General features: G+C 38.8%; 1 protein-coding gene across 1 annotated transcript; it reads right to left on the reverse strand.

Moving 5' to 3' along the window:
* Positions 1-2,235: 2,235 nt before the first annotated feature.
* Positions 2,236-10,807, reverse strand: hkdc1 (hexokinase domain containing 1). The gene is made up of 18 exons (XM_060872873.1): positions 10,338-10,807; positions 8,936-9,098; positions 8,618-8,766; positions 8,156-8,275; positions 7,910-8,005; positions 7,663-7,762; positions 7,338-7,521; positions 7,082-7,237; positions 6,672-6,905; positions 6,249-6,553; positions 5,593-5,741; positions 5,376-5,495; positions 5,144-5,239; positions 4,944-5,043; positions 4,523-4,706; positions 3,599-3,754; positions 3,180-3,413; positions 2,236-3,094 (listed from the first exon to the last, which is right to left on the reverse strand). Exons 1-18 carry the CDS (start codon positions 10,398-10,400, stop codon positions 2,956-2,958), a joined length of 2,748 nt encoding a protein of 915 aa, XP_060728856.1. The 5' UTR covers positions 10,401-10,807; the 3' UTR covers positions 2,236-2,955.
* Positions 10,808-11,168: the final 361 nt, after the last annotated feature.

The following is an 11,168-nucleotide window of genomic DNA, read 5'->3' on the forward strand; positions in this document are numbered from 1 at the left end:
CTAAGTGAAGCTGTTTAACATCTGCAGATCCAAATTTCAGAATGAAAGCTGGTATTGTTGATGAGTAAAATCAAGCACAATGCACAATATTCAGCATTGAGTGCAGCTTAAAACATAGAGAAAGGTGATGGCAGAAAGTGAAATAATGCAGAAAGTCTACATGCTAGAGAGTACAAAAGCAGATGTGAATATCTGGTCAGTGTCATGAGAAAAAGCTGAATGTAGTGTTTATAAAGAGCTTTTCCTCCACATGTGTAATTCAGTAACCATGAGCACTGAAGAACAGATAAGCCTATAAGGAATGTTAAAAGCAACAGATGATTAAACAACACAACTACATTCATTTGTTTTATTGACATAGAAACGTTAAGTTTTTTTTAAAGACAGACAATAATATAGGACACCATAACAAGCTAAAGGCATTTTATAAAAACATGGCATTATCTGTGTGTATGTGTGTGTCAGAGTCAGCAGGAGCTCATGTATGCACAGTTTTGTGTGTGTGTGTGTGTGTGTGTGTGTGTGTGTGTGTGTGTGTGTGTGTGCGCGTGTGTGTGTGTGTGTTCGTGTGTGTGTGTTCCACTGTAGGCTTTGCCTCGGATTCCACTTCTTCTTTTCGATAAAAGAAATTGGTTAGCATTAGCAGGTAGGATTAATGACATGAGTAGTTTTCCCTTTAGTGCAGCTGACCTGATTGAAGTCTTATAGCTGTATAATCCTGCTGAAGCTGAATTCAGTAGACAGAGCAATATATTTGAGTTCACTTCAGCATATGATTTATTTTTACATTATCAGCAGTTATCAGTAGTATTAATAAAACAATTTTAATCTAATGTGTGATACATTTTAAACTTCAGCTCCAATGGAATCAAATTATTAATGTACTTAATGTCATTTATGATACGGTACTGATTTTCTTTGTAGCAGTAACACATAATCAAACATTCTGCATTTCAGAATTAAAATGGTGAATTCAATTCTATTCAGAAAGTCTTCACGATACAAACACACAAAAAGAAAGATTCAAAATACAAGTACATTAAACAATGGTCTTCACTAGGTTTCTCAAAGCAATAAGGTTTCTTGGTCTTGTTTTGTTGCTGTAAAGTCACTGGACACCTTGTGGATGAGAACGTGTTCTTGGCTGGTCTGAATAAGGTCGTGACATTCCACAATACAAAGCCACTTTCCGCTCTAGATGAGTCTTATCCCTGCTATTCTCTCTGCCTGCCCATGCAAACCTGCTCACTCACACTGACAATAAAGGATGGGGGAGGGGAGGGGGGTGATGGCACTGCACCAGGGGCAATTACTCAGACAGACTGTGTGTTACATGAGTGAAATCAGCTGCACGGCTGACAACCTGAGATGAAATTGCAAAAAAGTGAATCAAAGTATATAACAGTCTGAGAGGGATGATTCTGTACACAAAGCATTGATTACACACACACTACATATTATATATATATATATATATATATATATATATATATATATATATATATATATATATATATATATATATATTTCATGCGTTGGTATTAATCATTAAGATGCTACATAAAATGCCAAAATAAAATGAACATGAATATTCCAAACAAAGTTATATATATATAAAAGTTATATATATATATATATATATATATATATATATATATATATATATATATATATATATATATATATAACTCTCAAGTTTTGAAGACAGGCAAGAGTGACATTTCCAACCCCCCCAGCAAACCACCCCCCCAAACACACACACACACACACCAAAATCCCGAGAAAAAGAAAAAAAATCCTGGTTTCACCAGGATCACTGACCACATTTTAACCAAATATAAGGTCACTCTCACTCATTTTCTACCGCTTATCCAAACTACCTCGGGTCACGGGGAGCCTGTGCCTATCTCAGGCGTCATAGGGCATCAAGGCAGGATACACCCTGGACGGAGTGCCAACCCATCACAGGGCACACACACACTCTCATTCACTCACACACTACGGACAATTTTCCAGAGATGCCAATCAACCTACCATGCATGTCTTTGGACCGGGGGAGGAAACCGGAGTACCTGGAGGAAACCCCAGAGACACGGGGAGAACATGCAAACTCCACACACACAAGGCGGAGACGGGAATCGAACCCCCAACCCTGGAGGTGAGAGGCGAACGTGCTAAGCACTAAGCCACCGTGCCCCTCAAATATAAAGTATTTGTTCAATTTCCATTTATTAATGTGTGTGTGTTTGTTTGTGTGTGTGTGTGTGAGTGAGTGAGTGTGTGTGTGTGAGAGAGAGAGAGAGATATTATGACTGGTGGTGTTTATTGTAAGTGTTTGTTGCCTTTTTGGACTCCTTTATCATTTGTAATGTTGCTCCCATATAAAACAGTTAAGGCTCAAGCCCAGACATTTTCAGGGTCATGATTGAGAACAATGTCCCGTCCAGAGACAAGCTGTTTTGTGTTGAGGTTTTGTTGAAACCGACCATCGAAAATACCCTCTCTATTGAATGTTTTTTTCATTGGTTGTTGCGTTAAATCTTACCCAGATAGTGCTATTTTCTGATTGGCTATTGTGTAGCCTCTTGTTTTGATTGGCTGATAAGCGTGAGGCTCGACTAAGAGCTCCAGGGGAGACACGCTTGATTCCTGCCCGGTTCCATAGAGACAGCAGTGCGGACTGATACATTTTGGGTGCTGCAGCATTTTAAATATATGATAAATAGTCAAAAAGTTTTTCTGCGTGAGAAATTCAATGTGTGGCGGGAGAGCGTGACAAATGACCGAAATGCGTGACTGTCACTCTCTATGCGTGACACTTGACAGCCCTATATGTATATAAAATGCAGTTGGATTGCTCCCAGGTGACTGTGTGTTAAATTCCAGCTACATATAAATAGCATCTCTTGGTATATATTCAGCTGGTAAAAAGGGACACGGTGCACATCAGTGTGGTTATGTCTTCTTACAATACTGACGAGCCACAGCTGTAATAAGAGCTGCTCCTTTCCCACTGCCATCCTCTGACAGGATGAAATCCACTTTACACTTGGGGGCAAGTTCCTTCACTGTGTCCTTTAGAACTCTCGAGAAGCTGCAAAGAGAGAAAAAGACACCTAAAAATCCCAAACCACAGGTTTTAAATGCTGTGACTGAGATTTCCCCCTCACTCTACTCACTGTGGATGGAGTTTGTACAGTGTGCCATCCACCCCCACAGTGATGTCCAAATGATCCAGTCCTCGGTTCTCCCTCATTTTGTCCACAATCGCAGCCATTCCTGCTCCACAGATCTGTGCAGCTCGGTGTGACACAACACCACACACTTCCTTAACTATGATACTGTCATTGCATGTGCTATTCAGGCCCAAATGCTGTAGAATAGATCTGACCTGCAGTAGCGCCAGACGGTCACTAGAGGGGGCCATCAACACATTACAGAACAGAATATATTATTAAAAATAACTAAGTACATCAATTGTCTGAACTAAAGAAATTCTTACACACCTTAAACTGCTTTCTCCTTCTGGTTATAACTGAAACAAGTGTAATGTAATATTATCTATTCTATAGAACCACAGCTATCTCTGATAGTTTACCTTTCAATCTGTGAGAGAAACCTGGTCTCAAAGATGCCTCTTGTCTTAAGACACTCTGTAATGTGGCCACGAAACAAAAGACCCCGTTTGGTGAGATCTATGAGAATCTGCCTGACAATTTCTCCCAGGTACATTCCACTGGTCATCTTCTCAAACCTGTGTGCACAAAATAACATGTTCAATCTCACAGAGTGCTTCATGGGCTCAGTTTCCTGTTTGCTATATTTACCAGAAGGGAAAATTGATTAAATATCTGCAGGGAAAAACTATTTTAAACCAGCTTGTAAATAATGTAAGCTTTAATACAGTACGTAATTATCATTAGCATGGCACCACCACAAATTATGTACATTGTATGGCCAAATGTTTTGTGGAGAAATGGCACACAGCAATACATGGGTCTTCCCCAAACTGCTGCCACAAAGTTTGAAGCTTATAATGGTCTAGAAAGTTAGTAGTGTGCCTCTATTGCCTCTATTAAAGTTACCTCCATAAACACAAGATTTGCTGGGGTGGAGTGGTAGAACTTGAGTGTCCTGCACAGAGCCCTGACCTCATCCCCACTGAACACCTTAAGGATGAACAGGAACACTGACTGCACTCCAGAGCATTTCACACTCAATATCTGTGCTTGAACTCACCACACAATTTCCATTTCTATGCACCAAAATCTGGTTGAAAGCCTTTTTAACAGAGTGCTGGTTATTAAAACAAGAAAACTGTCTGTGGATGTTCAAAAAGCACATATGGGTGTCACTGTCCGGTGGTCATATACCTTATAAAGTACACAGTATGTTTAAAAACCTATTCAGTAATAGGAACAGAATTGAGATAATCATTTGTATTTCTTGTTATGAATATGGATAATATAGAGAAGATAAATATCAAATGTAGATAAATAGGCCAACACGTCCATACTGTTACCTCTGTTTTCCTACGTTCAGGGAGCCGTTGTCCACCTCCCGGTCGAACCGTGTCCTGATGTCCTCAATGTTGCCATTATCGCCAAAACCACCCCACTCTGTATTCACACACATGTGCCCCTCATCCCCTTCCACTGTTTCTATGTTCTTCATTTTTTCCATATAGCAAACATTGCTGCCTGTTCCTATGTTCAGGGAAAAACACAGAAAAAAAATCCAGGGAGCATTTTAGATATTGTCTGTTACATACTCCTCTAAAAGAGCATGGTCAATTATGTCCATATAATGTGATTTTTATACTGTAAAGTTTGTCTTGTGCCTGCATGATTATAAAATATACATACAACATAAAATTAAGATTCAAGTTGGTCATTAGCAAGGATTTCTAATTTTTTTTATATAGGAAAAGATAGAGGTCATACCAGCAATTAGTCCAATTTCACAATTAGGATCTTCATATGCACATGTCATCATCGTGCCAATGGTGTCATTTACCACGGCAACAATATCCAGGTCAAATTCCTAAAGGGACAGAATTTGACAGAATTATTATCTCTGACAAGGTGTAAGGACAGAAACAATTCTTCTGAACTTTTTGTACAAATTTTACATGTTGTCTTACATTTCGTCTCTTAATGGCTTCCCTCAACATGTCCACCACGTCATTCCCCTCACAGTGTGTAGCTTTAAAACCTTTTGTCCAGCTAACCAAGATTCCCTAGAATATTTTTTATACAGGCATTTACATTACATTGTTTGATGCATCCTGCAATAATCCTCTGTTTTGCAAAGTTGATAAGAAGAGAATAAATCTGTATGAAAGCATTGCTTAACACCGATAATGCCTTTGTTACCTTATCTATTCCAGTCTGTCTGCAGGGAAATGAGAAGGTGAAGCCAAGGGGCAGACATGTGTTTTTCATACCCATGTAGTCCATGAAATCTGAGATACAATGCACTATGTGATCAAAGAGCTAAAAGGAAACAGAAAATATATTAGCTATAGCTTAATTTCAATAAAGCTTACCTTTTTTCTATTCCTTTAAAAAATAAATAAATACAAATTTGCACCTCCTCTCCAGTGCCCTGCATAATTTCCAGTGGGATGGCATAGATCTTGTTATACATGCGGACGGATTTGCGAATTCCATTACGGATCTTCACCACGAGCACTCTGAAGTTTGTTCCTCCAAGATCCAAGGCTAGGAATTTTCCTGTCTCTGTGGTAGGACCAGGTGTAATTCCATAATCAGTACAGAAATGTTAAATAATTTTACATCAGCAGTCTTATAGCCATTGTAAATGCTACGACTAGGATTATCAAATGTTGAGCCATGACATTCTGTAGTGGGCAGTCTTCTTCTGTACCCAACTCTTGTATGTGTGTATGTGAGCAGGGGGTATCTTTTGATATATATGACATTAACAGGCCAAAAAAACAACAATAACAACAACAGTTTGTCTGAGTATAAGAAATTCAGCAAATAGCAAGTATGTACATTAAGAAAAATTGATGAAACCTCCCACTTTCATCCAATCAACAACGTAATTATTTAAACAATGTAATAAAATAACAATACCAAAAAAGTTTTTAGCAGTTTTAATGGAGATTTTTAGTGCCAAATTTTCATGTAGCTACAGTAGATATCACATGTTCTGGCCAGGTTTACCTAGGTAGAGTGCAAGAAACACAGGCCTATGTATAATCCTTTTTTTTTTTTTTTTACCTGTGCCATCTGGAGTCCTGAAAACATATGTGGGCAACATTTTGACTGAGGCAGATCCATGCGAATCCTTTCTGAGGCCACGCTCCAATTCCACTCTCATTTTATCTTTAATCTGTTGGAGTTGTGTGGTGCTGAGTTTGAATTCTGCTAGTGTGTTGTCAATCTCTTTGCGCTGTGATGCTAGGCGTTGGGCGACTGCAGTCACCATGGCCGCCCCTTTACCACTGCCACTTTCCGACAACACAAAACGGACATGGCATTCAGGAACCAGGTGGCGCACCACTTTATGGAGCCTCTTTGCATACCTGCAAAATTCATTTACAATACAGAGACCAGCATATTTTGAGTAATAGACGTGCATTTTGAGTCAGGATTATTTGTTTGAAATGACAAGAAGTTGACGGAGTAAACATGCTATCCTACTGGGGATGAGTTCGGTAGACTGTTCCATCCACACCAACGGTGGTCCTTAGAGTCTTTAGCTTCTTGTTCTCCAGGATGCGTGTGAGGATGGCAGCCAGTGCAGCAGCACATAGGTTTGCCGACCTGAAAGACACAATGGTGCAAACATGCTGGACGGCAATGCAGTCATCCTCTGTGGGACTGAGACCCAGCTCTGTAAGGATATCCTGAGTGTTTTTCAGCCCATTTTTGTATCTGCAGGCACAAAAAAAACAAGTAAATAACTACAAACTCTATACATTATCTTTAAAAAAAATTATTAGCACTTTTGAATGAATTAATCACACACACACACACACACACACACATAATATAAACAGTGGTTTATGGTTAGCTGAATTCTTAAGGCTGAATCTTGGTAAACAACTTACTCTTCTATCATGCAGACATGCATAGTTTGAAATCTCCCTTTGGTACGAAGAGCATCTGAGACTCTTCCTTTAAACAGCAGGCCACATTTAGCCATCTTCAGCAGGATGAGCCTCACCAGTTCTCCCATGTACATCCCACTTATCATCTTCTCAAACCTTTTGGATACATGAGCAAATTAATTTAGGAGGAGATCAGAAGCAGATTTGTGTGAAAACACAAATGAGGTGGATATTTGTTCAAAATTTAACCCCTTACAGCTGTTTTCCAGGGTTGATGGAGGCTGCATCAATTTCCTGGTCAAAACTTGTAATGAAATCATCAAGCACCCCGTCATCTCCAAACGCTCCCCACTCAGTGTTGATGCACATCCTACCCTCGTCTCCCTCCACCAGGTCAATGTGTCTCATCTCCTCCATGTAGCACGCATTAGTGCCTGTACCTAAAGACAGACAGAAAACATTAACTGTTTGTTCTGCTTTGTTTTGTATCTGATTTATCTGATAAACAGATGATGAAGTTACATGATTTCTGATCAGACTGTAATTTATATAATGTTCCAACACGGTGACTATGGTCTCACCTATGATGAGTCCGACCTCACAGTGCTGGTCATCGTATCCACAAGTCATCATGGTTCCCACTGTGTCGTTGACCAGCGCCAGAACATCCACGTCAATCCCCTATTTTAAATATATATATATATATATATATATATATATATATATATATATATATATATATATATATATATATATATATAATCATAATCATATATGTATATATATATCAAAGATCTCAACATCATTTTTAAAAAGTTTCTTTCATACCCCAACTTTGTTGATGGCTTGCTTCAGTGACTGTACCACATCAGTACCTTTCACACCTCTGGCCTTGTAGTTCTTTGACCATGACAGCAACACACCCTACATCATTTCCAGACTGTATTAGTAATGATAAGCTGATGAGATATATTATCATAATATTGATAAAAATATATATATAATAAAAAAATCTCCTGCAGAACTCAAACAGATTAATTTTTTCTACAGCTCTCTGCACTTCTTGCTTTGTACCTCGTCGAGTTTAGACTGGAGACAGGGGAAGGAGAAGGTGAAGCCCAGTGGCTTTTTCTTCTGATTGATGTTATTCTTCTGCATGAAGGTTTTTAGACACTCTGCCACGTGATCGAAAAGCTATAAGACAGATAAAGTCAAGTCTAGAACAAGGGTCAACTATTTTGTTTGGTTGGTAATAAAAAAAAAAGATTGCCAGTTTATCAGTGTTTAATTAAATGACACTAAAGTTGTGTCAAAGCAGATTATAGTTCATTGGAGATTCAGTTCTTAATTACTCAACAGCTTCAGTTCCTTATGGGTCTCCTGCCAACTGCAGAAGAAATAATTAAAATCATTCCTGAGAACTTTGCATTGCTACGCTGCTTCTTAAACTACTTAGTTTCAAGACAAAAGTCTACATTTTTGACATTTACACATTGATTCAATCACAAAACTTTAGGTTTCCAGTGGAGTATGCACCTCTGTTCCTCTCTCATTGAGAACCTCCACAGGGACTGGAAAAGTCTCACTTTCCATCTGCACTTTCCTCTTCCCATCCTCAGATACCGTCACCTGCAGGACTTTGAATTTGGATCCTCCGAGATCGAGTGCCAGAAACTCACCCTTCTCTAGACGTGCCACAATCACATAACATAGTTGTTTCTTTTTAAATACCTATATATTATAACCTATATTCACTGCTGGTTGTTATGGTTGTTATGCTGTACAGTTTGACTTGGCTAAAGTACTTCAATATAACATTTTATAACACTCTTAGATGTGTGATGTGTTGCGCACCTGAGCCATCAGGAGTGGAGCGAACGTGTGTGGGTAGCATTTTGACAGCAGCGGTAACGTTGCTCTCTTTAGACAGGCCTTTCTCCATCTCCACACGGAATCGAGACTTAATATCTAAGAGCTGTTCATCAGACAGACGCATGGCATGCAGGAACCGGTCCACCTGGATAAAAAGGTAGGAAATAAACAATTCATTTATTCAGCTTTGTCACATAGGACTCGACTCTGGTTGTTGGACTTGAAATCAGTCATGAGGTGGGTGTTTTCTGTATTGACTTGCATATGGTTCAAACTTATTTGCCTTTAGATTTGGATTTGGGAATAAGTCTCTCAAAATACAGTCTTGGACTCTGGTGAGAGTTTGAACAAATAATGTTTGTGTCAAAGTCAATCGAAGGAATTATTTCTTCTAGGAAACACTATCATTGTTTGCAGTGTATGAATGAAGCCAGCTATTAATAGTAAAATCTTGAAAAGCCATGAAAAGTATTTGATGTTTTCGGTCTCAATCTTGACACGGTCATGCTTTGATTTGGATTTGACTTAGACTTGATGTGACTCAATCCCCTTAGGACTCATTTTGGACTCGATCTCTGTTAGTCCTGATCTTAGACCTGTGTGTCTTAACCACATCCCTATATTTTGCCATTTTCTGCTTAATTGCATCCGCTTACATTAAAGTCCAAATAAAATGAACTCAACAGGATATAACTACTTTCCCATTGCTTATTTACAGTGTCGTTCCTGTGTAACGTTTGCACTCCTCAATACCTTTTCACGGTTATCTACAAACAGCGTAGGATGAGTAATAAGAAAGCAAAAAGTCATAACGGTAGTGATTTAGGACATTATTATAATTATATGACATTGGGTGTGCCTCTATCTTGAGGACAGGTCACTGTAACAGAAAACGTTTACTAACCAAACAAACAAAATATTTATTATCATCATAGCTTGAACTTAATACAGCATAATTGTCTTATTATTTCCTAAGAATAAGTCGGGAAACTTAAATGGAAATTGATTCAGTCTCATAGTTGACAGAGAGGGCAAGGTCCTTGGTCTACACTTTCATGGCTGTCTTTCACTGAGATATGAGACATAGGAGAGTTAATCATTCGCCGGGGCACTGAAACCATATTCATTATTAGCATCAGACGAGCGGCTCAGAATGTGAGTGGCTCCCAGACCAGTATGATCTGACTAACGCAACCTGCTATTTGATTTATGCAAGAGAACAAAAAAAAAAAAGTTTCTTATCAAGTTAAGTGAATCACAAATGCAAAGTACACAAATTTTATATATTCAAAAAGTTTATAGCAATAACATTTATGATTAGGTTAGGAGAACTCAATTTAGAGTAGATTTAAGTAACTTAGTAAGTGAGTAATAAACTATATACCTTTTTGATCTGATCCTCCTGTAATTTGGTAAAATAAAAAGACAGCAAATGCACAGCGAACATCGTGACTTCTTGCGGTATCTCAGGATCATACAGGTGTTTTTATAATTGTAATGAAATACACAAGAAAACCCACAAACATTAGATTTCTACCAGTCCTCCCTTAAAAAGTGCTTTCCTTTGAGTGTGTTTCTCCGGTTAGAGCTGTTGTCCTTTGCTTTCCTCCCAAGTGTCTTATCTGTGCGTGAGATTAAAGTTTTCTGCTGTTAGAGCTGCTGTTCCTCTGAGAGAGAGTTAGGAGCTCGTCCTCTCTTGTCGTCCCCTCCCTCCTCAAGCTAAATCATTAACGGCAGCCTCCTCGCTCATGGGCCGCCGTTCTTACAGCTCTCCTAGCAATGTGTTTGGCTTTGTTCCAGTCAGGACTTTTTCCTCTGAGACCTGCGCAGTTGCTGTTTCATGCAAACAATCCGTCGAGCACAACAATAGTTTAGAGATTTGCCCCGCACCACCCTATTTGAGCCTGTACAAACATCCTCAGGGTGCAAAGGAAAAAGTCAGAACAAACAACTTTCAAGTGAAACAGAGTGTTTGATCTCTGCAGACGGAGTGAAGTGATAAGAAAGACGGCAGTACTGTATTCTGGATCATCTTCATTGTTTGCAGATGTGTCTAGATAAAAGAGTGAAAGCCATTGATTAATGTCCCAGTTACACTTTAACCACAGATAGTAATCACGGCTTTATAAGTAGGGGCAGTTTTAGTGCTAAAACAGTCATGGAGTCAGATGAAGGAGGTTTTATTTTGTGTCTTATTTTTAATGCATCAGGTTTT

This window comes from Tachysurus vachellii, chromosome 6, assembly GCF_030014155.1.
Source record: "Tachysurus vachellii isolate PV-2020 chromosome 6, HZAU_Pvac_v1, whole genome shotgun sequence".
In the NCBI taxonomy this organism is placed as follows: Eukaryota; Metazoa; Chordata; class Actinopteri; order Siluriformes; family Bagridae; genus Tachysurus; species Tachysurus vachellii.